This window comes from Lineus longissimus, chromosome 5 (assembly GCF_910592395.1).
Source record: "Lineus longissimus chromosome 5, tnLinLong1.2, whole genome shotgun sequence".
Lineage (NCBI taxonomy): Eukaryota > Metazoa > Nemertea > Pilidiophora > Heteronemertea > Lineidae > Lineus > Lineus longissimus.
In genome coordinates this window covers 15,165,460-15,191,187 of record NC_088312.1, presented here as the reverse complement: position 1 = coordinate 15,191,187, position 25,728 = coordinate 15,165,460, and the positions used below count along the sequence as shown (strand labels likewise).

Genomic DNA, 25,728 nt, shown 5'->3' with positions numbered 1-25,728 from the left:
CATATCGGCGGTAACCACCAGCCTTCATTGTAGTTTTCTGAAAAAAATCCAGTTAATTTCTTTTAAAGAAGGTAGAAATCACCACACCCCCATAATAATAATCAAATATAACGTACAACAATGTATAAATATAATCACTTTATTGCACTGATCACATAAATATGACATGAAAATTGCAGGAAAATGGAATATAAGCCTTAATAAACAGTATGATAATAATCATTAAATTTTCATCTAGTCTTAAAAGGGTTAACAACACCCTGTATAACATTTCTAATGAGCCACCATACTTTTTGTTACGCGCATGCGCAGTGCGTGCCTCATTATTTATGCGAGCGCTCTTAGCGCCGCACAGTGACGCTCTAACAAACACTTTCTTATCAGTGATATAAGCGACTGATTGTTGTGTTTCTGTGTGCGATTTGAGACAAGACCACTAATGAATATTCATAGGTTGGAGGGTCGAGGCCTATCAATTAGACGATGCTGCATAAATTATGCCATATATGGAAAACAAAATGGCCGCACCTGGTGTGAAAAAATAAATCGCTTTCTGTGTAGTGCATGATCCTAGGTATTGACCCAGTGTTTTGAACGTAATTAGAGAATTGCCTGTTTAGGACGTATTTTGGGCGCTTTCTTTGCGGAACGAAATGAAAATCAAAAATCAGAAAATTTCTTCTCTGGAAACGAAGTGACGCGCGAGAAAACGGGAAAAAACGGGTTTTCGCGAAATTGGGGATGACTCGAAATTGGGGAGCATCACGATACTCGGTAGGCCCGCCATACAATCTCATTCCTCTGGTTGCAGTGTCCTCCCTCCATGCAAACATTCCTCCTCCAGTCCAATTTAGATTTCTCACAAGTAGGCCTACATTTTATTGGGCAGTGAAAATGATCGAGGCAGGCTGCTTGTGGGCCCATTACCCTTAATTATTGTTGGATTGCATATTCTGTGGTGTATATTTCTCCCCAAATATTGGTCTTATGGGGACAAAGTCACAACCAAGTATAATGCAGGGATTTGGGTCTCATCCAGCAGGTGATTTCTAGTATTTCAAAAAGCCATGTACTAGTATAAAATTCTTAGACCTATTACCTAGTACCAGCCTTTCATTCTCTTGACACCACCTTTAATTAGTGAATAAGACCAGAAGAAAAAAGAAGACTGGATAAAATATCTGCTAGAGTACAATATTTTATTTTCTTCTACCGGTATAAATTTTCAGATATGAATAAAATATGGTAGAATGAATAAAATGTCAATATATACATGTACATCTATTTTAATATTCCCTACTTCTTTTTCAGACTTGACTGATGATCATTTGCCTGATCTACATGAAGAAGGTGAACGTGCAAAAACTCCTGTGGAAACAACCAAAAAGACCTCCGAGCGGAAACACCAGACTCTGCCTGATGAACTGGTAGGCGGCAAGAAGCAGCCTAAACTTCCTCAAACTCAACCTGAAGTTGGCAAGAATCCAATTGTACCTGCAACCAAGGCTGGACCTGCTGCTCCTGCTGCTCCTGCTGTTCCTGCTGTTCCTGCTGTTCCTGATGTTCCTGGGAAAACGAAAAGGAGGAGGCGTCAACAAGCCAGCCAGGATGCATCGGAGATGGTGCAGGCATTTACTGCAAGTCAGCGGGAAAGCGATGCAAAGTTTTTGACTTTCGAAGAAAAAAGAATGGCAACAGAAAAAGAGATGGAACAGCGTCGTCTTGAAAACATCAAAGAGGTAAAAACAATAATTTATTTTAGTAATTTTGATTTGGTCATTTTCATGGTCAAAAACAAAGAATTTGAATACTGTAGAAAAAATTGAATCAGGGGGTCATTTGAAAAACAAAAAATAGTCGGTGGCGCCCCCAATGGAATAACACCTATTTTTCTATTAGGCCTTATTTCATAACAATACATATGTATTGTTCTCTGAACTGTATTGTTCTCTTGCAGATGGAGCTCAGGCGCGCAGAATTGGACAATCAAAGGCGTGTCCAAGAGCGCCAACATGAACAACGCATGATGGAGATGATGGTGAGGGTGTTTATGCAGGCCCCACAACCAGTGATGACAGGTCTCCCCACCATGCAACCCATTCTCCAACCAGGTACCAGTGCTCAAGGTGGCTTTCCAATTCCACAGAGACAACATGTTGTCCCTCGTATACAGGCACAGAGACCCAAACCACCAGCTCAGACACAGAGACTGCACCAGCCAGTCCAAACACAGCAGAGACAACAACAGCAAAATCCAGCTCAAACCCAGGGTCAAGGTGCTACTACTTCATCTTCTACCTTTATACCACCATTTTCACAATACGGACCATATGAATTACCAAACTGAATTATTATTACTCAGTATATCAATTCTCTCACATAAAATCTAAAGCGATACCTGTACTATATTTTGGTAAATTTGTTATTATGGAACTGTGAAAAGGGGCACAAAATTTGAAAATCTTTAATCTACAGGACACCAGTATTTGCACGGGAGAAAAACAGCTCCACCTTTGCCTAATCAATTCTGCCAAAAGGGTGGATGGTGTCCTGGGTAAGGACAATGTTTACCCAGGACCAAAATGAGCATTACTTAAACTTTACTCAGCATTCCCCTGTGTAAACTTTAAGGACCTTAAGTTTACCCAGGACAATGCTGGCATGCTACTCATTGTCCTGGGTAAACTTTAGGCCCTTAAAGTTTACACAGGGCAATGCTGAGCAAAGTTTAAGTATGCTCATTTTGGTCCTGGGTAAACATTGTCCTTACCCAGGACAACATCCACCCTTTTGGCGACAATTCTTAAGGGGTAAGTCATGATTGGGCAATGAAATACCTACAAGTACAATCATACATGTACATGTACATCATGTACAGTCCTGATCAAAGTGATATTAACACCTAATGTACTGTAGTACGATATCACACATCAAATGCATCAAAACTAATGCATCAAATTCAATCTGGTTTTTAGCATATTGTTATTAAAAATGTTATTTTCTTATCATACAGCAGGATTATGATTACAAAATATTTTCAGTATGTGATTGGCGATTTAAAAAACCCTTACAAAAAACATTTTTATTTGATTTGTAAAAAAGTGCTCGCTAAAATAAAAGAACACAAAATTCTCATCTTTGATACTTATCGCATCAAAATCAACATTCTTAGAATTTTGTGTTTCATCAAAGCGAAAACCTTTTCATAAACATTTCGAAATAAAAAAGTTTTTTGTATTAGGGTTTTTAAATAATAATGAACATCTTATCCAATCACATTCCTGCAAAATATATGATTAGAAAACTGAATTTCTGACAAAATGCTAAAAACCGCATTGAATTCGGTGCATTAGTTCGTGATGTATCATATACATGTACAGTGAGTAAATGTTGATATTACTTTGATCAGGACTGTAATCTAGAGTTTTAAATTTGTTACACTAGAAAAACTGGGGGGGGGGGGGGGGGGTCTTTCATAGCAAGTCCCAGAAATATGTTTCTGGGCCACCGTTAATTTTCAAGCCATTTCCTCTTCAACCACTTTGCTAAAGACCCCCAATTTTTCACGTGTAACAATTTCACAACTCTGGTTAGTCCTTTTAGGCTGTGAAGAACACTTAACCTGAAATAAAAAAGCTTTCTGTTTGTGGAAATTATATGTTTTGGCAGAGAATTCTTACTTTGAAGTGAAGGCATTTCAAAGTCGGTCAAAATCTAATGGAAATTCCATTAGACCGTGGTCAACATTTTGGACCCTACACTTTGGAGAGCTATATCTGCCCCCAAACTAACTTTTGCCATACACATAAAGCTTTTTTATGTCACGCTGGGTGTTTTTCACAGCCTTAAAGGATTATCTAGAGTTGTGAAATCGTTGCACTGGAAAAAATGGGGGTCTTTAGCAAGGTGGTTAAAGGGGAAATGGCTTGAAAATTAACGTTTGGCCCAGAAACATGGGACTGTAGGTTTGATACTTGAAAATGGGTAACCTATACAGGGTGTCCCAAAAGAAGGTAATCCAAGTGAAAGGGGTTAATACGACCAAAGCATTTACCTCTCAGCAAGGATCATGTTATCATTTTAAAGTAGAGATTATGAGCGTTAAAGTGACACGAAGGTTTCTTGTCCAGGGCCATGCATGATTGAGCACCATCATGCAAAAGTTAGGGTGCAAAAGTGTGGTTGGTTTAAATCAACACAAATGTTCATTTGATTTAATGAAAGATTATTCATTCATTTAGGAGACATTCATCAACAGGTCTCAACATTCCAGATATCGGGTGGCCGATTTCCAAATCCTTTTACTCGCCAACGCCTTCCGGTTGAGGACATGCGGAGTCAATGTGGACTTTGCTAGGAGAGAGGCAGTGGCCACGTGGTGTTGGCGAGTGAAAGGATTTGGAAATCGGCCAGCAAATGTCTCAGATGTTGAAACCCGTTGATGAATGTCTGCTAAATGAATAAATAATCTTTGATCTTTGACAATTTGAGTTGAATTTGTTTCAAAAAACATGAAAGTGAACCAACCACATTTTTTCACCCTAAGTTCTGGATGATAGTGCTCAAAGTGCTCAATCATGCATGACTATGGAGAAGAAACCTTGGTGTCATTTTATCGCTCATAATCTCTACTTGAAAGTGATACCATGATCTACATGTATGCTGAAAGGTCTATATGGTTTAGTCGTATTAACCCCTTTAACTTTGATTACCTTTTTTTCGGGACACCCTGTACTTCGGGGAAAAAAGACCTATCTGGGCACAACAAGGACTTCACACGGCCAGGAAGTCCTTTATAACATCCCTTATTCGACCAGCATCTTGTTCCTGAACATCATCGTCTTCTTCGAGATCTACAACTGGTACTCTGAGCTCCTCAATCCTTGCCGCCACTTCTTCATGCCAGATTTGAGGGAAGTCCTCACCCTGATCTTCACACAAGTTGTTCAAGGTGCAACAGGCCAAGATTACACTGGGTACATTTAGGTATTTAAAGTCACTCCTCTTCAAAATACGTCTCCAGCGTCCTTTAAGACGCCCGAATGTGTTCTCAACCACCATTCGGTTCCGGCTCTGCATATAATTAAACCTTTTCTGTGCCTCAGTTGTGCGATCGTTCACAGGGAAAGGTTTCATCAGCCATGGAAGGAGAGGATAGGCTGGATCCCCCAATATAACTAGGGCAAGATTTACCCCATTCACATTCTTTGAGACCCCAGGAAACAGCCTTCCTGCCTCCCTAAGATCAAATAGATTCGATTCTCCAAGAACCCGTGCATCGTGCACACTTCCGGGCCAACCAGCAACCACATCCCTGGATCTATAACAGTCGTCCACATATGCTTGGACATTATAGCTGTGGTAGCTCTTCCTGTTATAGTAATCAGGTTTGTAGCGCTTTGGGGCCATAATTGGAATATGTGTGCCATCAATTGCACCTGCACTGTTCGGAAACCCCCAGTTTCGCTCGAAACCGTCCATAATCCTCCTCGTCTCGTCTGCATTGGGAAGTCGGATCAAGCGTAGCACGAGCACTGTATTAATAGCCTTGCAAGTTTCTTGAACGAAGATGCACAGTGAAGCAATTGAAATCCCGAATAAGTTTGCCACAATACGAAGTTCAGCTTGGGAGGAGAGTGTCACGATCACTGCCCCAACTTTCCTGTCCAATGCTATGCTTCGTCTCATATTTGTGTTCTCCTTCTCCAGGTACGGCTGGAGAGTCCGGCATAGAAAGTTGAACGTTTCCCGCTTCATTCTGAAATTGAAATATGAAATATATTTACTTTTACTTAGTATACATGCACATTGGATTGTTGAACTCGAGCGCGCGAAAGTTGAATTACCCGCGCTTAAACTTTTGGTTGCACATGCGCATACGCCGATTTACTAGAAAACTTCCGAAGTCACGAGGACCGGTGGTCGGGGAGAAAACTGTCAATTGATTCATAAATATGGGCAGACTGGTAAGGAATCAATAGGTGATCGAACGATCAATATGTATAGAACATGTAATGCCCTATTTGTCCGAAGAGCCCCTTTAGTTAGCTTGTAATCGCCGCTGAAATTGGCGAGGGTAAAACTCCATGTGACCGGCCCATTGTTCGTCAATGCAGTGCTGCCATCTTTTGATGGATGTGGCTAACTAATACCACTACTGTATGCTCTCACTTGTGACAGCATGTTGCTGGATATTTCTAGGTTATGATAGTTTGTGACTCTGTAAGTGACCCATTCTGGTAACAGTGACTTAGGATTGTGCTTATTGTATACTTTCAGGTTTCAAATGATCTTGGGACCTTTTAGAATTTAATAGAAGATCATAGTAAAAGTTTGTCTTAGCTTTGTCTTCTTGGAGAATACCCGAACCCCCGCCTCCTCTCTTCACACATGTATGTATCACAAACGTTTATAGCTAATCATAATAAAGGAGATATGCATGTAAATGCAAACGCCCATTTTGATAGCTTTGAGAAATTGAGACAAAACCTCTGAAACCAGTATTACTCATTGAAAGCAAGTTCTGTGATTAATTTCAAACTACTCCTCCAGCATAACAAAACAAGCTAGTCATCTGAGTAGGCCAACTATAGTTTCGGTTAGGGGCCACCATGTTTGGTACTTCATCCATCTAGTCAGTGACGGAGTGTGGCAGCTCCTATCCAAAACTTACAGTGAAATCAATGTATTCAACACGTAAAAAGATTTCAAAATCAGCTTCTTGCGTCCTTGATAGCAAGTTCATGCTACTCGAGTCTCTGATCGCCTGATAGTTTTATGAAAACAGAAGTTTCAGCTAGCCTATTGGGTCAGGTGGCTGAAGTGTCTTCTCTATTTACTAAGTGTAATAGCCTGTTACAGTATTTTTATGTTCTTCACTAACCTGAAATTTTCTACCCATTGCTTGGGGGTAAAGGATTGAACTACAATATACGACCACCAATGTTCACTTCTTGGGTAGGTCCATAATGATCTGAAATAGAAATTATATTGTATTATTATAGGCCCCAGATCCCGTCTGGGGACTATATTGATATCACTGGAATTCTCGAAACTGTTATTTTCTTCCACCAACACATTTATTGCGGTAGTCCAGCAAAACGGCTAAATAAACCAGAAATCAATCGCCCTTACACCACCAAACTCTATTCCATCTATGGACTATCGCAAAAGTATTTTAAAAATCCTGAGTATTTCGATACTTTTGAAGCAATTTTTGCTGAGATTCGTCTGATCGTCTTCTCCCAACATGCCGAAGCCGCGATTCAATCTGACATGCGCTGTGACATGCGCAGAGGCGAGACGCTGATACATTAGCATAAGCTCCGCCCCGTCATAATGACGTCATTATTCTCAGGAGTTGGTCGATCGATGGGACGATGGAGGTATTATAAAGAAACCCAATTCGATTCATGGACTATCGCAAAACGATTTTTCAAAACTCAGAATATTTCGATGCTTTAGATGCGTTTTTATGACTCCAATCCTCCCTCTGGGAGTTGGAGTCAGTATTGTTTTCGCTCAGGTTTCTCGTACAATCACGTGACCTCTCCCACACTCGATAATGCACTCTTTTCGTCCACGTTTTAGACCAATCTTCGGCATTAACATGAAATCTAATAAGCGCAGTACTTAAATCAGATGTTTCTCTCGCCTTGAAAACATTCCTGGGTAAAATCCATTGAGATTAGCCGAGTTAATCTACTTTTTCCGTGCTTAAAATCTCTGCCGCTGAATTCTATAAATAGAAACTATTAACATCGCGGCAGTGTGGTTCCCATTGTGCGCCCTCCCACTTCACGCCATGTCTGGAAGTTTTACGGAGAGGGAGGGCGTGCGGTTAGAAGAATGGCCAAAATGACGTCACGTTTTCCTGGCAATGCCTCTTCCCAGACCAGTCAAGCATTGGGAAAGCATCTTTAATTCAGACAACCAACGTTAGAACTAGAAAAACGAATATGTTAATTTGCAAAAGTAAAAGCAGATTTCACCACTAACCAGTCAAATCGGAATACGACGGCGCAACATGTTCTCGCTTTCTACTCTGTTGACATGACGACTACCTGGGGACTATCAAATTTGCTACCAGCAAATTTCGGAATTCTAGTTCTATGTAGATACTGCTGAAATACCGAAATATCATATCATCATGGTAAGGATAGTGTGAGAAAAATCGCCCTATCACAGAAATGAGTACTGCAATAATTATTCTCTAAAATAAGCAGCAAGTATCCCCTTTCTGTGGATGGACAGTTCTACACAAAATGTACTCTTCTCATATATTAGTAAAGTTGACACCACATGTAGTAGAATGAGCTGATGCTAACCATGCACTAGCATAATTACCGGTACTAATTTGTGATGTAAATTGTAGCTGTTGAAATGCAACAGACATTTGTATGTAGCAATAAGAATAACATACCATAATAAATCTATATGACCAGCAAGACAGTCTTTTATTTTCTTCTTTTGAATGACAAAGTGAGACCACATTGCAATTGCCAATTTATCACATGTATTTTCTATAGTCACAAATCCATTATGCTAATTTATCAGCATTGTGATGATTAGACATACTTAGTACATGTATGTTATGACTCACAACGCTGATGCAATTAGAACTGACAAACAATAAATAATGCCGATGTATCAATCAATAGAAAATATGGGATGGCTGCTTGAGTGTGAACTTAAGAGCCCTCATAACATGGCCAAAAACAATCCCCTAAGTCTCTATTCTAAATTGTCAAATTGGCGTCGACTGCTACACTGTTCTGACTACCCTAACCTGACATTCCTGGGCCTGGGCTGCTTGGATCTATGCAACATAGTGGACATGCCAAAGAAGCCTAGATACAATAATGCTAGGAGTCCAATTCATGAATTGTATTGGTCGGCTACATTTTGTTTTGAGTTATTTCGGAGCCTCGGGACTGGCATTACATGCTATATTTGACAGGCTTCTGCCTGGATCGTACTCGAGATACTAACTGGACACATGTTAGGGCCCCAGAATTCTAGAAATTGATGAACTCTAAGTCCGGACACATTGTAAACAACACTACATAGGAATAGATAGGGCTGACAATCAATGGATTGGCTGCCTGAGCCTGCACATTTTGATCGAAGAAAATGTCAGAAAGCCCCCTTCCTCGGCCGTACATACTACAGAGAAATAATTGCTGCGTTAACAACGTTTATATAGGAATGTAACTGGGTTGCAACAAGTAAACTACCTTTGGATTGGAGGTTGTTTCGCCCTTTCTATCAGCAATGTAGAAAGAAGTACAACAAAACGCAACGCTTTCCTGTCCCTTCGCCGTTTGTACGCCTGAATCCTACGCCAACTACTGCTACGTGTATCAGGAATGACCGATGTTTCATGCACATCTGTTACAACAAGCCTTCTTTTTTCCAAACAACAAATATCATAGACGAAAAGACACGAGACAAGACCACAATTGATTTTTTAAGCCTTTTAGCAGTTAAATTGTCAATGTTTGACCGCGACGCATCAAATACTGCGTTCGGTTGTGAATCTGAAATTTAGATTATGTTATTCCGGACAGTCGGGCAAGTAAATGGTGAAAAATAAACTGGTGATTGACCACGAACATTTTTTGATAATCGACAAATTAGACAGACTTTGATATTTCCACTGTTTTCAGCCAACTGGCAGAAAAAACTCAAAACACGCCCCCTATTACCAAATTAGCAAAATTCGAAATTAATTTTTTCATCAAATAATTTCCTTATATCTGTAGACTTGCCACAGCAAATATTTTTTCAATACCTCTCCAAATATGTACTTGAGAGTTAAAAACATGCACTCGTCTAATTGATAGACCTCGACCCTCCAACCTATGAATATTCATTAGTGGTCTTGTCTCACACACAATTTTTAACTGGGCGCAGCCATTTTGTTTGATGGTTGTTATGAAACTTTTCTTCCTCCAAACGACAAGAGATTCAGAAACGCTGCGATCGGCCACAGCGCGAACGAACTGGCCTCGAACCGGATCGAAGTCAGTTCAACTAACCCGCAGCGTGTTAATACGATTTCATCCAGGTGAACTGGCTTTGTGGGAACCGACCCGAGGTGGGTTTAGGCCGGTTCGGACGAACCCGCACCGTGTAAAAAGCCCTTATAGTTAGATGGAACGTGAGTGTCGCGCTGCATGGCCCAGGATGGGTTAAAGTGACGGAAAAGACGCTACTGGAGGCCAATTCTGGGCAGGTGTGCTCTGACCGGGATCCACTGGCCGCCAACTTTGGCGTCGAGAGGCGTCTGCCGAACGTTTCTTGTCGCCAAAATTGGCGGCTAGTGTGCTGCAAGCTTTGGGGAGTTTTTTTATATTCATGCGCGGCCAAGCCCTGACCGTAGTTCTAAAAAATCATTGATTTCTTGGTCCTCACAATCTGCCAGCGGTTGTTTTGGCAAAGACATGTTATTTGGAGTTTCTGAAACCTGGAGCGCTACTCAATAGGCGGCTAACAAGAAACTATACTACGCATTATACTGTTGTTACCGACGTACTATGTGTACACTGAACTTGGGACGTGCGTCGGCCCCGTATTGAAATGTCGTCCAGTGCCAGTTGGTGCGTTTTTCGCTGATTTGTGCAAAACTCAACTCATCTCAGAAGTTCAATGCTTGACCCTCGATTTTTTTTTAATTTTTGTGTATCGTAAGCAACTGTCTTTGATGGGAGAATGGTCACTGTAAGAATTTTTCAGGAAGAAATGTATAATAGTTGGGGTTTTCCGTGATTGTCCGGCCCAATTGGCAATACTACAATTTGGGATGGTGAACAGAGCTAGGAGCAAATGCAACGCTTATTATTTATTGAAAGAAATAAAATGCCCGATTTAACATCCTGCAGAATCAGAGGAATCGGGCGTTTCAAGTGATATGCGACACAAATGGGTTGTCCGCATGCAATCACTTTGGAAACGCATTTAAAAAAAGATGTTACGTCCTGTTAATGGGGCACGTCATCATCGCGTTCATTCGGGAAAAACTCCCTAACGAGACCTTAAGACGTAATGACGACATTTGCATGAGCTCAGAAACTATTAATTTCAAATTAACCACGTAGCTATGAATAATTTGAAGAATTTTTTCAACAGAAATCTATATGAAACATGCAATGTTGGTGAACAGAGCGCCGTTTGAAACAACAGTGCGTCATCGTTTTCTTCAACGCATTTCAAGTAGGCCCGACGTGAACTTTTCATCAAATTTGGTATCTCATGACAACGGAGGTGTCCTCTGAGAGAATCCAGTCAGACTTTTTGCACATATTACAAAGGAATGCCTTGACTACCTGAACATACAATCTGTTCAGCATTCCAATGGTCAGTTTTGCTTGCAGCACGAATGCAAAATGACCAGTTGAGCTTTAAATGTTTTAAATGCAGTTTCCGCCAAATGTGAACACTGCGGTGGCACAAGGCATGACTTACCTTGCCATAGGACTAAACAAATATACTTAACACTCAGAGTCTGGATTGCACGAGAAATGATCTCGAGCATTCTCGTGCAATAAAATATTTTTATTGAACGTTTGTATTGCACGCTCAGGTCATGCGATAAATGTTTCATGCATCTTTCACACATTTCTCTCAAAATAAAATCTGCAAAATTATGAAGAGCAGTGGGATTTGTGTTGTCTTATAAAAGCCGCTCCCTGTCCGTAATTTTGGTCGAATTTGAATGCATTTTTGATATTTTTGGGAGGTTTTCATGGTCTTGTCTGCCGGATCACTTCTCTTAGGGTATATGATAAACAATTTTTCTGAACGTGTTTGATTCGGCTTTTCCAATTTTGTTTTAGCTCTTAGATAGTAGAAAAACGCATTATTCGTTATTTTCAGTACGCGCAAGTCCTGGCGCGAAAGACCTTCCCGCCACCAATCTCTCGGGCGCCGGGCCAAGTTTCCAAATTACATGAACCCGCTGAAATTGTCACATAGTCCTTCTGCCACAGTTTGATCGTCCACACACTGATCCAGTGTGTATAGTTCGCTGCTTGTAACATGGGTTGAAAAACCTTCTTGTTATACTTCGATAAAAAAACATTTTAAGGATGTCGTGATAGTTTGGTTTTTTTATAACACTGTGATGGGTATTTGTTTCAAACAGAATCGTGATAAAGATATCGATTTTAACAATGAATGGCGCAGTCACGGGCGCCCAGTGTTGCCGTGATCCGTGATCAGGTGACAGCACGACTGATCACCGTGCCATTTCGCCTCACTTCAAACATGATTTGTGTATTTATGCAGGTTTCTCGCATGAATCTATCATCTCAGGCATGTGACCTTCCACGGCGTCGCTTAGGCAATGAAAACCCCTGTTTTATTTGTTTTTAGTTTTATGAATGGATCGTATTCGCGAGTCCCCGTCCACCATTGAAAAAAAATAGCACGCGCAATGATATTGCACGCATGCGTATTCAACCTTAGATACGTACCACTATGACCATTGTTGGCCAGCGATTGTTCCCATTGTTGAGAGGTGACTGGCGAGCCAACTGTGGCAGAGACGGTAGGCCGAGTGAGGCTTGACAACGACGATCACCATTGACGACGCTTGGAGAATGTCCCGCCACGTGAGTGCACGCCGAGATCTGACTTTACGTCACCCCGCTATTACGACACAACGTCATTTCCATTATCGTCGCATCAGTGGGGTAATCCAGAAGTATTAAGGTAACAGGAAGGGTTGGGCGTTTGTGGTTTCTGAGTCTGAGGGGGTTGGTGTCTGTTGACTGTGCTTTAAGAGAGACTAGGCATGGCGCCAGTCTCTCTTAAAGCACAGTCAACAGGCATTTGGTCTCAGTATTTGGGTAAGTACAGAATCAAGCCAGCTCAGAGAGCAATGATTGAACGATGCTGTGGACAAGTCCAAGGATACTGCATCAGTCACGACCAACTTCTCATCAGAAAGCTTCACCACCAGCATATTCAATGTTCAGTTCCAACCTGTACCAGTCCAATGCACGCCTGTCATGGGCAGCAGTGGTCAGCTTAGCGCGATATGGAACATTCTTCCGAAACTCAAGCGAGGGAAGTCTGCTTATTAGCATATCTCGCGCACTGCTCCTTCTGGTCAAACATCGTAGTGAAATCGTAATGGAAAACGTCTGGCTTTACGCCAGACTAATAAGAGAAGAACTAATAGGTAAAGAACTTCTACTTGCGCGAGACTGCTGTGATAAAATGATCATTGCAGAGACTCCGGTGACGTACACATATATTTTTTACAATCAAAAATGCCCTCAAAAGACGACATGGAATGATTATTTTATTGATATTTCCTACTATATACATTCCAATTATCAGTTTATACAAATAGATCGGCGTTAGGTCGCATGCTTTATTTTCCTGGTGACACTATTAAGCAAAATGGTGGCCACCCCGTAAATGCGCTATAAGTCCAAAAATAAGTGACGGTGACCCGTCATAAATGTTTCGCCAGCTTCGCCTTTTTCGCGTTGGGCCCTTGCGTCAAGCACCATCACCGTGACGTCGAAAAATCTATATCTGCACTAAGACGTCACAGGGTAGATCCATGGCTCCAGGAAGCGCCTTAGATCTCGTTAGGGAGTTTTTCCCGAATGTACGCGATGATGACGTGCCCCATTAACAGGACGTAACATCTATTTTAAAATGCGTTTCCATAGTGATTGCATGAGGATAACCCATTTGTGTCGTATATCACTGGAAACGCCTGATTCCCCTGATTCTGCAGGATGTTAAATCGGGCATTTTATTTCTTTAACCCTTTCAGATCCTTTATTTATTTAACCCATTCAGGGTTAAATAAATCATAAGCGTCGCATTGGCTCCTAACCCTATTCACTATCCTAAATGGCAAGATTGCCAATTGGGCCGGACAATCACGGAAAACCCCAAATATTATACATTTCTTCCTGTATAATTCTTACAGTGACCATTCTCCCGTGAAAGACAGTTGCTTTACGCTACACAAAATTTTTCCAAAAATCGAGGGTCAAGGATTGAACTTTTGAGATGAGTTGAATTTTGCCCAAATCAGCGAAAAACGCACCAACTGGCACTGGACGGCATTTCAATACGGGGCCGACGAACATCCCAAGTTCAGTGAACACATGCGTCGGTAACAACTACAGTAAAATGCGTAGTTTCTTGTTAGCCGCCTATCGAGTAGCGCTCCAGGTTTAAGAAACTCCAAATAACATGTCTTTGCCAAAACAACTGCTGAATCCACACTGGCAGTCCAGTGAGGACCATGAAATGAATGATTTTTTAGGAACCAAGGTTGGGGGTTGGCCGCGCGTGAATCAAACATCCTCCCTAAAGAGAACTTACTAGTACATCGTTCCACATCAACGCATGGAGAGCTAACTTGGGTCAAGTCGGAGTCAACATCGGAAAAGGGTGATAATCAGCCGGATTTGGAATTTTTCTTTTTCTTGTGCAATTTGTTGATGGAAACTACTTGTGTAGAATAGGAGGTGACTGGGCAGCTGACAGCTCGGTAATACTGCCCTTAATAATGCCAATGCATGGGAATTTAAGGGGCAAGTTTTCAATTAAAGAAACAATGTCGCATATTCCATTTTAATTTACTTAGATTTAGATACTTAGATTTTATTCTCATTTTGTATATGGAAAATACAGTCCAAATCACAATTGACCTCCGTCCTGCTTCGCGTCAGTGCGCGCACCAATGATGCACCAGTGACGCGCTAATCTCTCCATGTTTGTTTCGCGCAACTTGAGAACGACCTGCGCGCCGGGTAGCGCGTCAATGACGCACCAATGACGCGATTTACGGGATGTCATTTGTGATTTGGACTGTATCACTAAAAAATTACAAGCATTTTCCATTCATGAAACAGGTTTGTTCACTTGGACATTCTGGGGAGCACACGTTTCGCCTATTTAATCCCAAATCCTTCTTCTCTTCATGTGATCGTTTCCTAAAGATAAAAATAAATCAAGTAATTAGACATATCTAGGTTGTACCTGGTGAATATAACTGTTTAAAAAAACACGAATATTCGTCTGTTCACATACGGTCATTGCAAAAGTTAAAACCACCTATATATCTGATTCTGAGCGCAATCTTTGCATGCATATATAAATCTTGAATTTAAAAGTTTGTCAAATGGTTTCTTCGTAGGATAGTACCATATTTTTTCGTATCGGTTTTATCTGAAAACACCTTTAATATAGAAAGAACGATTTTGGGGTAATTTATTTTTTCAAACTTTTAAATTCAAGATTTATATACTGTAGTTTCATGAAAATAACACCACTTCGGAATATTCAAGGCCCGGCCTCTTCTCTCGAGTCTATTCACCAGAGGTAACCAATGAGTGACTTCGCTGGCCCTTGTGATGGCTCAGCCGAGCTGTCACGGTTACGCTAAACCACTTATTACCGCAGCCCTATTGATTCGAAGTGTTGTGAGCCTACTGGTCGATGAGTGCGCATGTGGAATGACGTAAATGGTAAGGTCACTCGCCGACCGTTTATACAGGTTGTCTCATAAAACTGAAGCACCTTTTAGATTGATCCAAACCCCCCAAAACAAAAAAGTCCTTATTGAAACTCTGAATGAAAATCTACGAATGCTTGCATTAGTAAAGCAAAGTGAGATTCAGGCAATGATAGTAGTCACGAAATTCCGAAGAAAAACGAGGAGCTCATCCTCTGTTTTTCTGGGAGACGTTTAGAAGGTGGAATCTGAGGACCTCGAGCAGAAGCAAGAACAAGGGCATGGCCGGAAGAAGACAGTGATGGAGCCCCGTGATCCGTTATGGCCACAGGTTGAGGACCAGCTTTACCAATGGCTGCAGCAGATGAGAGAGTGTCGCCTCGCAGTCTCCGTTCTCGACATTCAAGATAAGGCGTTGGTAGTGTGGCAAAGCTGGTGGAATGAGTTAGCCCAAGATGTCAGAGAAAGGATTCAGCATTGTCGCCCTCAGCTATGGGATTTCAACGCATCCATAGGCTGGGTGGAGTGCTTGATGAAGAGACGCCACGTGTCCCTACGGAAGGTGACTAAGAATACAACGACCGTCCCCGCTGATGCTGCTGCAAGGATCCAGACCTTCCGAGATGCAGTTACTGGGAACATCGATCGATATGATATACAGATACGGTTCTTCTTTAACATGGACCAAACCTTTGTCCTGTTTGATATGAGAACCATGTACACGGCCTACACCACGGGGGAGAAGGCCATAGACGTCCGATCATCCAGGTCCAATACCAAGCTTGGATACACCGTCACCCTCTGCATCGCAGCCTCTTGAGCAAAGTTGCCGGCGCACATCACCTTCCCAAGAAAAGGTTTCGTCCGGGTGTTTGCAGCCCTACAAGACAACCCGCCAGCAGATGTAAAGGTTACTCAATCGGAAACTGGTTGGATGAGGGAGGAAATGGCGCACCACTGGTTAGATGAAGTCCTATCACCCCACGTCACCGACAACGAGACCGACCAGTTCCTGTTAATCGTCGATCATTATCGGGTCCACCGGACAGAGAACTTCCGGACGAGAGTCCGCGACATGAGAGGTAGCCTGTATTACGTACCTGCTGGTTGCACATCCCTCGTACAACCGTTAGACGTTGCAGTCATGAAGTCCTTCAAATGTCACGTACGGCGACAATGGAAATCGTGGAAGAAGGACCACACGGACGGACGAGGAGACTTCCCTCACATCGGCCTGAGAGACGTGACCAACATCATCAGAGATGCATGGGATGGTGTTGATGAGGACGTTATCGTCAACTGATTTGAAGCATCGTTTCGACCAAGGCCAATCGAAGCTGGACCACATGCTATCTTGGAGGAAGAAGAGGAGACTGCCGTGGATGGACCAGAGTCCGTGAATGTAGTCGAGGAGGACATTGTGATGGACTTGAATTGATTGTGGGTGTTGTGAATGATTGTGGGTACGATTCTGAAAGCTGGACAATCTAATAATGTGTATCTTTAGCTTTGAAAAAAAATTGAATCGGGATTTGCATCGTTCTTTTTTCTTCCTTCACTGATCACTTTGGACAAGACTGTACATTCAGAGGGATGTTCGGTGTTGTCTCCAGATATGTGACGGACAACTTCTCATTCTTACCAATTTCGCACTGCAAAGTATCTTTGAAAGCCCGAAGCTGGTAAGGGATGATAAGACCCGAAGACATACTCCATTACCTCCCTGAGCAGTGCCTCACTTTGAAAGGGCAGGTCAGTCCCTAAAACCAGCAGAAGCCAATATGTCAGTTGGACTTTTTTCATGGACACCCTGTACACTATCAGCCATTAGCACTGGGACACCCTTTACACTACCAATGACGATTAGTTGAAAATGTTCTGGGACACTCAGTACAATGGCCGAAGGCCCGATCCCATTATCCCATTCATAGGAGACCTACGAATCGGTTTCAACAACCCAAACAATAAGGATTGGACTCGAAACTGAAGTATATTGGATATGAGGCCTGGACAACCCTCTCTGGAATCCCAGCCAATGATCGGCCTTCTCAACAGCTCTGTTCGCCACCCTATGAGTCAGGGGCGGCGACACCGGCTGTTAATGAAGTGGTGTCATTTTCATGAAACTACAGTATGCATGCAAAGATTGCGCTCAGAATCAGATATATAGGTGGTTTTAACTTATTTTTATTTAATAAGTTCTGATCATCCAAATATGGAACTGTGTAGTTTTAATTTGATACTTTACTGCTTTTGAACGCCTTTGAGAAAGTACCATGACTGTGCTCATAGTGATAGAACAGTCATGTAATTTTGTCATAATCACAAGACAAGAAGTGATTATAGTAAATTATGGCTGAAAACATCAACGTCTAAACAAATAGTACATACCCATGTTCGCGGAATTTGGGTCCTGAAAAAGTTATAACGCAAAGGTCATCTTGAGCCGTGATACACATTAAAAGCAACAGGAATCTTGAAATGAAGCGCAGATCGCAGAATTAAGGCGACCATGTCACACTTTTTGGAAAACGTATATCATGATCGAGTGGTTAAACAGCCATCCCCTCGTCAACACTGCGAAATAAGTAGGCAAAATTGAGGCAATACGAAGAGGGGGCAAAATACGTCTCTGTGATCACACTCACAGCGTCTACTGATGATCTCTGGGAAAATGAAGTGACTACCTTATGAGTTCTAAAACGATACACGTCCAGGGCTTCAGTGCTTGCAACAACAAAGTTTATGTCAGAATCCATGGTTTTATTCTCTGATTTTGGTATCATTTTGTGCAAGGTTCGCAACGGAATATGGTCGACAATCCTGAATAATGAGTAAAAAAAACCAAAAATCCATCCATTTCGCTTGAAACTGCACACGTCAACCTTTAGTTTTGTTTAATATTACTTTGAGTAGTTAGATTTAGGTAAAGAGGTTATCACGACTGTAACTTTAAATACATGTAGAACATTGATACTCTCCTGGGTATTCACAAGTTTTCGTGATTTTCTCTCTGGCTCAAGACCATCAAGAGTAAACTTGTGCAGGCTTAAAATTCAGTGATTTAATTTCATAGAGATATGTTTCAGCGAATTGGTGTTTGATATTCTTTAATTTGGCCCGCCTGGCTCCTGCTGCCTGTCAATCTCCTTTTAAAATAGTGACTCTTCTGCAAAATCACTGCTTTCGCCACTACGCCATTCACCGGCAAATTGAAGGCCCGGGGGGAAAATTTTGATTGTCCCGCCGAACTATACTAGTTCCCGAAAGCATCCAAGCAAGCCAAAACTGAAATCCGGCGAAAATGCACTCGAGGACGCTCAACGCATCTGATATCTAAATTAGCATGCACTTTAGTATTTCGTAGTCCAACAAAATACCATGATACAGGCTCGCTGCAAAAATCAGTTTTGTTTGTCAATCTACCGTTTCTGAGTTAAATCCCTTCACTTTACTGTCTTTCTGTGGAGTCGCCCAGCAAAACTTTGTTTGTGATACTGCCGCTTCCAAAAAACTGCGCATACAATGTAATTAGAATTACCCAAATGCCCGCTGGAGCTGATCATTGTTTTGCCGCGGCAAACCAACCTTTAAACGAAATATACGGGCCTTACCTGCACTCTGTGTAAGGGTGAATGCACACAATACCAACATAAGGACGATGAATCGATTCATGATGATCAACTAACGACAATGACTGAAATAACAAAAATATATACGAAGGTTGGGTCGCCGGGTTTTTTTGTCCCAATTGTGAAGTTAGTAATTCAGTACGCGAGACTAGGTTGTATAGAAAAAAATTAATTTGAATTGAGGTCAGAAGTTTACATACACCTGGGTCGAAAACATTCAATTCAAATTTTCAAAAGGTTTCATTATACTCACAAAAACGATTTTGATGTGATAATATACCTCAAAGGTCTACTTTATTTTCTTACTGCATTCGTTTATCTCAGTTTCTTTATTTCAGAATTATTTGACATAGTTTGATATCTCTATTAAAGCCAGTGGGTCAAAAGTTTACATACAGTAATACTTCAATACTTGGTAGCATTACAGCAATCACCTGACTCAGACGTTTGGGATAGCCATCTTCAAGTTTCTTACAATACTCTTGGGGAATTTTGGGCCATTCCTCCTGGCAGAAGTTATGTAATTCAGTCAAATTTGTTGGCTTCCTTGCTCTGACCCGCTTCTTAAGTTCAGTCCAAAGATTTTCGATTGGATTTAAATCTAGGCTTTGTGAAGGCCACTCTAAAACCTTCACCTTGTTGTCCTTAAACCATTTGGTGACTACCTTTGCCGTATGCTTGGGATCATTGTCTTGCTGAAAACTCCAACCCCGATCAAGCATCAACATTTGGGCAGAGGCCTTGACATTATCATGAAGATTCTGGATGTAGTCTTCTTTTTTCATGATACCATCTATTTTCTGGAGTCTTCCCATTCCTGATGCAGCAAAGCAACCCCAAAGCATGATGCTGCCACCACCATGCTTTACGGTTAGGCCGGTGTTTTTAGGGTTGAAGGCTTCATCCTGTTAACGCCATATGTACCTCTGGTCATTGTGACCAAACAGCTCCTTTTCGTCTCATTAGACCACATAACATTCCTTCAAACTGCTGTCAGTTGTATTGATGTTTCTTTGCAAACTCCTGTCTTGCTTTTCGGTGCCGATCTTTAAGCAGTGGCTTCTTCCTGGGGCGATATCCCTTCAGTCCAGCTCGATGAAGAACGCGCTTCACTGTGGATCCTGAGACACTCACTCCTGCATCCTGGAGATGTTTGCAAATTTGCTTTTTTGTTGACCTGGGGTTGATCTTCACCTTGCGCACCACAGTCTGTTCATCTTTGGGGGGGTCAGTTTCCGTTTTCTTTCGCTCCTTGGCTTGGTTAATGTGGTCCCGAGGTCCCTGTACTTCCAGACGATGGTCTGAACGGAAGACCTGGGTAGATTCAACTGCCTAGCAATGTGGCCTAGTGAGGACCCTGCCTTGTGAAGATCAACCACACGTCTTCTAAGGTCTTGGCTGTGCTCTTTGGATTTACCCATCTTGTCTCAATGCTTGTGAACACTGGAATGGGCTATGCACTAAAGAAACGCCTTTTTATATAGCCCCTAAAGAATGCTTGGGTTATTACATAAGTTCTGTAGTGGTCAATGGCATGTGAAATCATCTGTGAGGCTCTAGATGTCAATTTCTTGATGGTTCAATGTTGTGTTTTTAGAGTTTCACTTGGTGTATGTAAACTTTTGACCCACTGGCTTTAATAGAGATATCAAACTATGTCAAATAATTCTGAAATAAAGAAACTGAAATAAACGAATGCAGTAAGAAAATAAAGTAGACATTTGAGGTATATTATCACATCAAAATTGTTTTTGTAAGAACAATGAAATCTTTTGAAAATTTGAATTGAATGTTTTCGACCCAGGTGTATGTAAACTTCTAACCTCAACTGTACATGTGTACGTGATTGCCTTCAGAGCTTGGCAGTTAGTACATTTGACAAAGTTGAGAAGAAATCTGCTATGAATTATTGCTAATCTCTGGACTGAATGCAACAGGCTGCAGATGCAGGAAAGTGTATCATGAAGGGTGTGGCAATATGTAGAAATAGTGAAAATAAAGGTAAGAATGATATCACCTCTTTCCAAAGGTTATATGTACATATAGTTAAGATATTACCTGCTATGGTGCTGTTGGTTGTTTGAATAATTTGGGGAAAAAGTTGGAGAGAAATTGATTGAGATCTTTGATGTTGGCTCCCAGCTCACTGACTGGAGATCACGCACCTATAATTAAAGGTCCGGTCGAGGTTGTATAGGAAAATAGTCCCGAAGTATGCAGTGGATAACGGTCTTATCATTTTTAAATTAAAAATATATATAATATTAAAATTATGTGGGGCTAACATTTTTGACATTTTTAGATTACAAACATGTACTACGCACGCACAAAGGCTCATGCGAGTGTGTTGGAACCATACACTCCAAAAAGTAGGTCAACAGTAAAAACTAATCCGTAAGGTGCAGTCACCTTCACAAAGATGGATTAACTAGGTCAGAGGAGTCTTACAATTATCACTTTAAAGAGATCCAGTCAAAGTCTTTATTTGGACTAGCTGAACGTGGTAAAAATAACTTTTAGTGATTACTTCTTATGCAGCTCATTGGCTACATAATCAACTACCTGAGGGGAACTCGAAACTGCCAACATCTATCAATGAACGGCTGTTATAAAACGCGGATTCCGCGGAAATCCGCGGAAAAATCTAACGTGGCTGCAGGGTGGCTACCTGAACCGCAGGTGAGAGTTTTTCGTATTAGTAGTGTGCATTGTTGTGCGCATGAAGTACTCCTGGTGACAAGGTCTTTGGGAATCCCCGTTATATGGTGCGCTGTATGCGCCGTAAATCACAAGCACCTTGTAGTTTGAAATAAACTTACACTCTAGACGGGCCGCGAAGTAAGTTTTTGTGATTGCTTAAAATAGACTCCAATGTGCAGTCGCATATGGTTGGTTAGGTTCGGTTGGTTAGGTTGATTGTCCTAAAAAATTTCGTAGACCAGAATTCAGTTCATCATCGACTTATATTTGAAGGAGGCATATACCGTAACGTACATCAATCCGGGCAACAGTCACACTTGAAAGCAGCCTCGTAATGTGTTCCGTTAGGGAAGTAACCACGGTGGTGTCGAAGATAACATGCAAAGTTTATCAACACCAAGAAAAAAAGCAAGAGGGAAGAGTCGATCGGAATGGCATGAATGGCGCTCCAGAGGATTAAAATCTGACCGATGAAATGTGCAGATAACTGGTAGTTCTTGCCTCCGATTTATGATTTATATTGTTATTTGTATAATATAATTATCATTAAATATTATGCGCGTATTTACTGGCGGCTTTGTGATTTTTCAGTGGATTTCCCCGGAATCCGCGTTTCATAACAGCCGATCAACGAATGCTTATTCCCGACTTAGGTTTTAACTGGGCCGTTTCGCTTTAGGTTTCCTTTTATTTAGAAAATTCCACTAAATTCACAACCACGATCAGTACAACAGTTCACCAGCTACCAACAGGCGTTAAAATATAATGAGAAATCTCAAATATCACACGACTTTACAAAGAGAGACTTAGCCCTTGAACACGTAAAACTACGCACTATAGAAATATCCAGGTCCTAACTGATTCACCATATTTAATAAATTGGCTAATGCTGTATATCCTGTGATTGCAAAGTCAACTCACTGGGAATGCTTGATTGGCAGAGGTCTACGTGTAGTCATTGTTTATGTTTGTTTTACAGCGTCGAACGGCCTGTATTCCTGCACGCGCAGCACTGTTACAGTATCACTTATCAGTACATGCAGTATGCTTAGCCAAAACAAAAACTGAAGGACTGCGACCTTCAACAGTACACAGCCTCCACGTACTAGACTCCCTGGGCAGCCCATTGCGTCAACCTAATTTGGTGTCCTTATGGACTGCATCAAAAAGCAGGAATTTGTGCATGCTGCTGGACAAATAGCCAATGGGCATTGCTGTCACGAAACTGTAAGGGAATTTTCGGTCACCGAATGAGAATGCTCGACGTAGGCCTATAACACCGTGGCATACATAATAGCGTAACACTTCTTTCCTAAACTTCATTTCTCCTGTGGTTTTTGGCATACATAGTTGACCTACATGTGAATAAATAAAAAACAAAACAATTAAAAGTAAAACTCTTTGTGCGATAAAATATCAGGTTCATAATATTTAACTTGGAAAACGACTATTTTAGATTTTTTGGTGCTAACTAGCGGAAATTATCGCAAAAGTTCTTCCGACTACAGCGCCCCTTGCAGCCAGTACCACTTGTCGCAGTGGTTAGGGTGAGGAACGAGGCCGGTCAACTGCGTCCGGAGTGTATATACTTAAAACACATGAGATTTTACGGTTTCTGACCCCAATCGATTTTTGACATGGAAAATCACTGTAACTTGAACTTTCCACATTTACATCATTCTTTAACTCCTAACTGATCAATTTTACACAAAATAAATGATTTTGGTTAGGGTTAGAAGCATATTTTTCAACACTCTACTGTGTCTTTGTATACAACATGCACATTTCGATTGTCGGATGATCTATTTTTGGACGCATTGAGAGTTGAGGCCCACGCTTTTTATAGGCAGGGGCTGAGTCTGAAAAACAAACCATTCAGAAAAAGATGGAACAAAATCATTTGTACCCAGTAAGGCGTTATATCTTTCTGTACTCGTAAATTACATGGCAAAGCCATCGTGTATCGATCGTGTTGGGAGATGCGGGTGCTGTGACACGTAGAAGACGCAAACGAATTATGAACGGAAATAGCTGTCGCCCCCTATGGCCGTTTTGAAACAATGGCTCTGATTGGCCGCTTTTTGTACGGAAGTTGCGTATATATAGTGTTCCTTAGATGTATTTAATGTCGACACTTAAACCTCAATTCTGATTGGCTAATTTAGTATCAACACATATTCAGAATTAAGACCGACATTAATCGTAATAAGTGTTGACACAAAACGATTTGTGCCAACACGAAGTACAATTAATGTCCCATATAAATCGAATTTGTGACTACATTAATCGGATTAATGTCTGCACGAAATAGATTTTTTGTATACATTATCTTTATAAACTGCGTTCTGACTAGCCAATTTAGTGCCAACACTTATTGTGAATTATGTGGGACATAATTCGGAATTAGTGTTCACATTAAATATTGCATTGTGTCCACTCCGGCAAGCGATACACGAGCAGGCCCAAACGCATCAGCGTATATCAAACCTGACAGGGACAAATCTAAATTATGGTTCTGCTGGAAGCCATTTTGTTTGAAGAAACAACTCACCGTTGCACGACCTTATTTGAAAATAGAAAAAGTTCCGCCATGTTTCACATTCTCTTTGATTCTTCACCATAGGCTTATAGTTTTGATCTCAAAATTGCCCCTTTCCCCCGAGGAAATTGAAAGACGCTCACGCGGCCCCTATGAAGAGGGGCTTGCTGCAGAAAAATTATATATAATTATGGCTTACCGTTTTAAGATGGTGTCTCTCGCTTGGTTACCTGACTTGTGAGCAGAAGTAGCGAAAGCTCTATTATATTCAATCCAACCGCCACTTCACATATTTTATCAGGCAATTGAACCTGCACTCCACATAATCCACCAGGTACTGCACCCAAAGATCACCCTACGGTGTACACATGCAACAAAAATGTGCAGTTGAAATCTATATCCAATCCGTGAATCTATTTGTATAAATGCAAAATCTCAAATTCAGTTTCCAATTTCGAACGGCGTTAAGGACTTTATTGTCACTATATGAACAGTAGTTAGTTTATTTAGTTTTAGCCCATGCTGGTTTAGGCCTATTGACCACTCTGAAGGGTGTTTCGTGGGGGTCGGTGTTATCAAGATTTGCCCTGGACCTTTGATGAAGCTGAAGAACAATAATATGGGAATTTAGGTCTAGGTGCGAGCGTTCATTAAAGATAAAATATCGTGTATTGGTAGGCATAAGGGGCAAACTAAAGTTATGTCTCCTGTTGCAGTCTTCATTGATATTCGTTTTAAGAGATTAAACTGCACTGTCATTTTGATCCGAATTGATCACAGATGTTTGTGAAGGTTGCACTCTTCGATCCTGAGACTGCAGGCCAGCATTTCACGCAGTTATGCAAAAATATATGCGATATCTCTTGTAACCCTATTTTAGAAATGACAAGGCGATGAGGCGAAATAGTACAACCGGCGAGTGTGTAGGGAAGGGATCATTGCCCGACTGGCATGGGGAGGCGGTTTGTACACTATTCCGAGGCGGCTACGCGTAATTCCTGAACTGTCCTTGCTGCGATTTCAAGAGTCCTAGGAATTTCGAAGAACCGCACGATCAACCCGGTATTGATTATTCAGGAATTTTAGGTACCCGTGAATCACGAGATACCGCGGCCCTGTGTATGCGTATTGAGATCCGTGTGATATAGACTAATGCATTTCACATAGGTCACACATTGGCACGAAACTAGTTCAACACCTCAACTTTGGTCGAATTCGTTGTGGAAGAGTTAAATGGCATGGCAATACTCTGAACCGAATAAACATGAAACAGTGCAACCCTGCTGGTCAATGGAAGTTTGAAATTTATTAATATGTACTACTCGGTCCGAAAGAAAGCTTCAAAGTGTGATAACATAAGCTGGGTT

General features: G+C 41.4%; 1 protein-coding gene and 1 long non-coding RNA gene across 2 annotated transcripts; both read right to left on the bottom strand.

The window, feature by feature from the left end:
* Positions 1–4,773: 4,773 nt before the first annotated feature.
* LOC135488546 (uncharacterized) lies at positions 4,774–5,757 on the bottom strand. The gene has a single exon (XM_064773182.1). It carries the CDS (start codon positions 5,755–5,757, stop codon positions 4,774–4,776), a length of 984 nt encoding a protein of 327 aa, XP_064629252.1.
* Positions 5,758–14,673: 8,916 nt separating this feature from the next.
* On the bottom strand, positions 14,674–24,586 carry LOC135487473 (uncharacterized). The gene is made up of 4 exons (XR_010446860.1): positions 24,561–24,586; positions 19,105–19,187; positions 17,882–17,903; positions 14,674–14,969 (listed from the first exon to the last, which is right to left on the bottom strand). It is a non-coding gene; the product is annotated as an uncharacterized LOC135487473 (long non-coding RNA).
* Between the last annotated feature and the right edge of the window lie 1,142 nt (positions 24,587–25,728).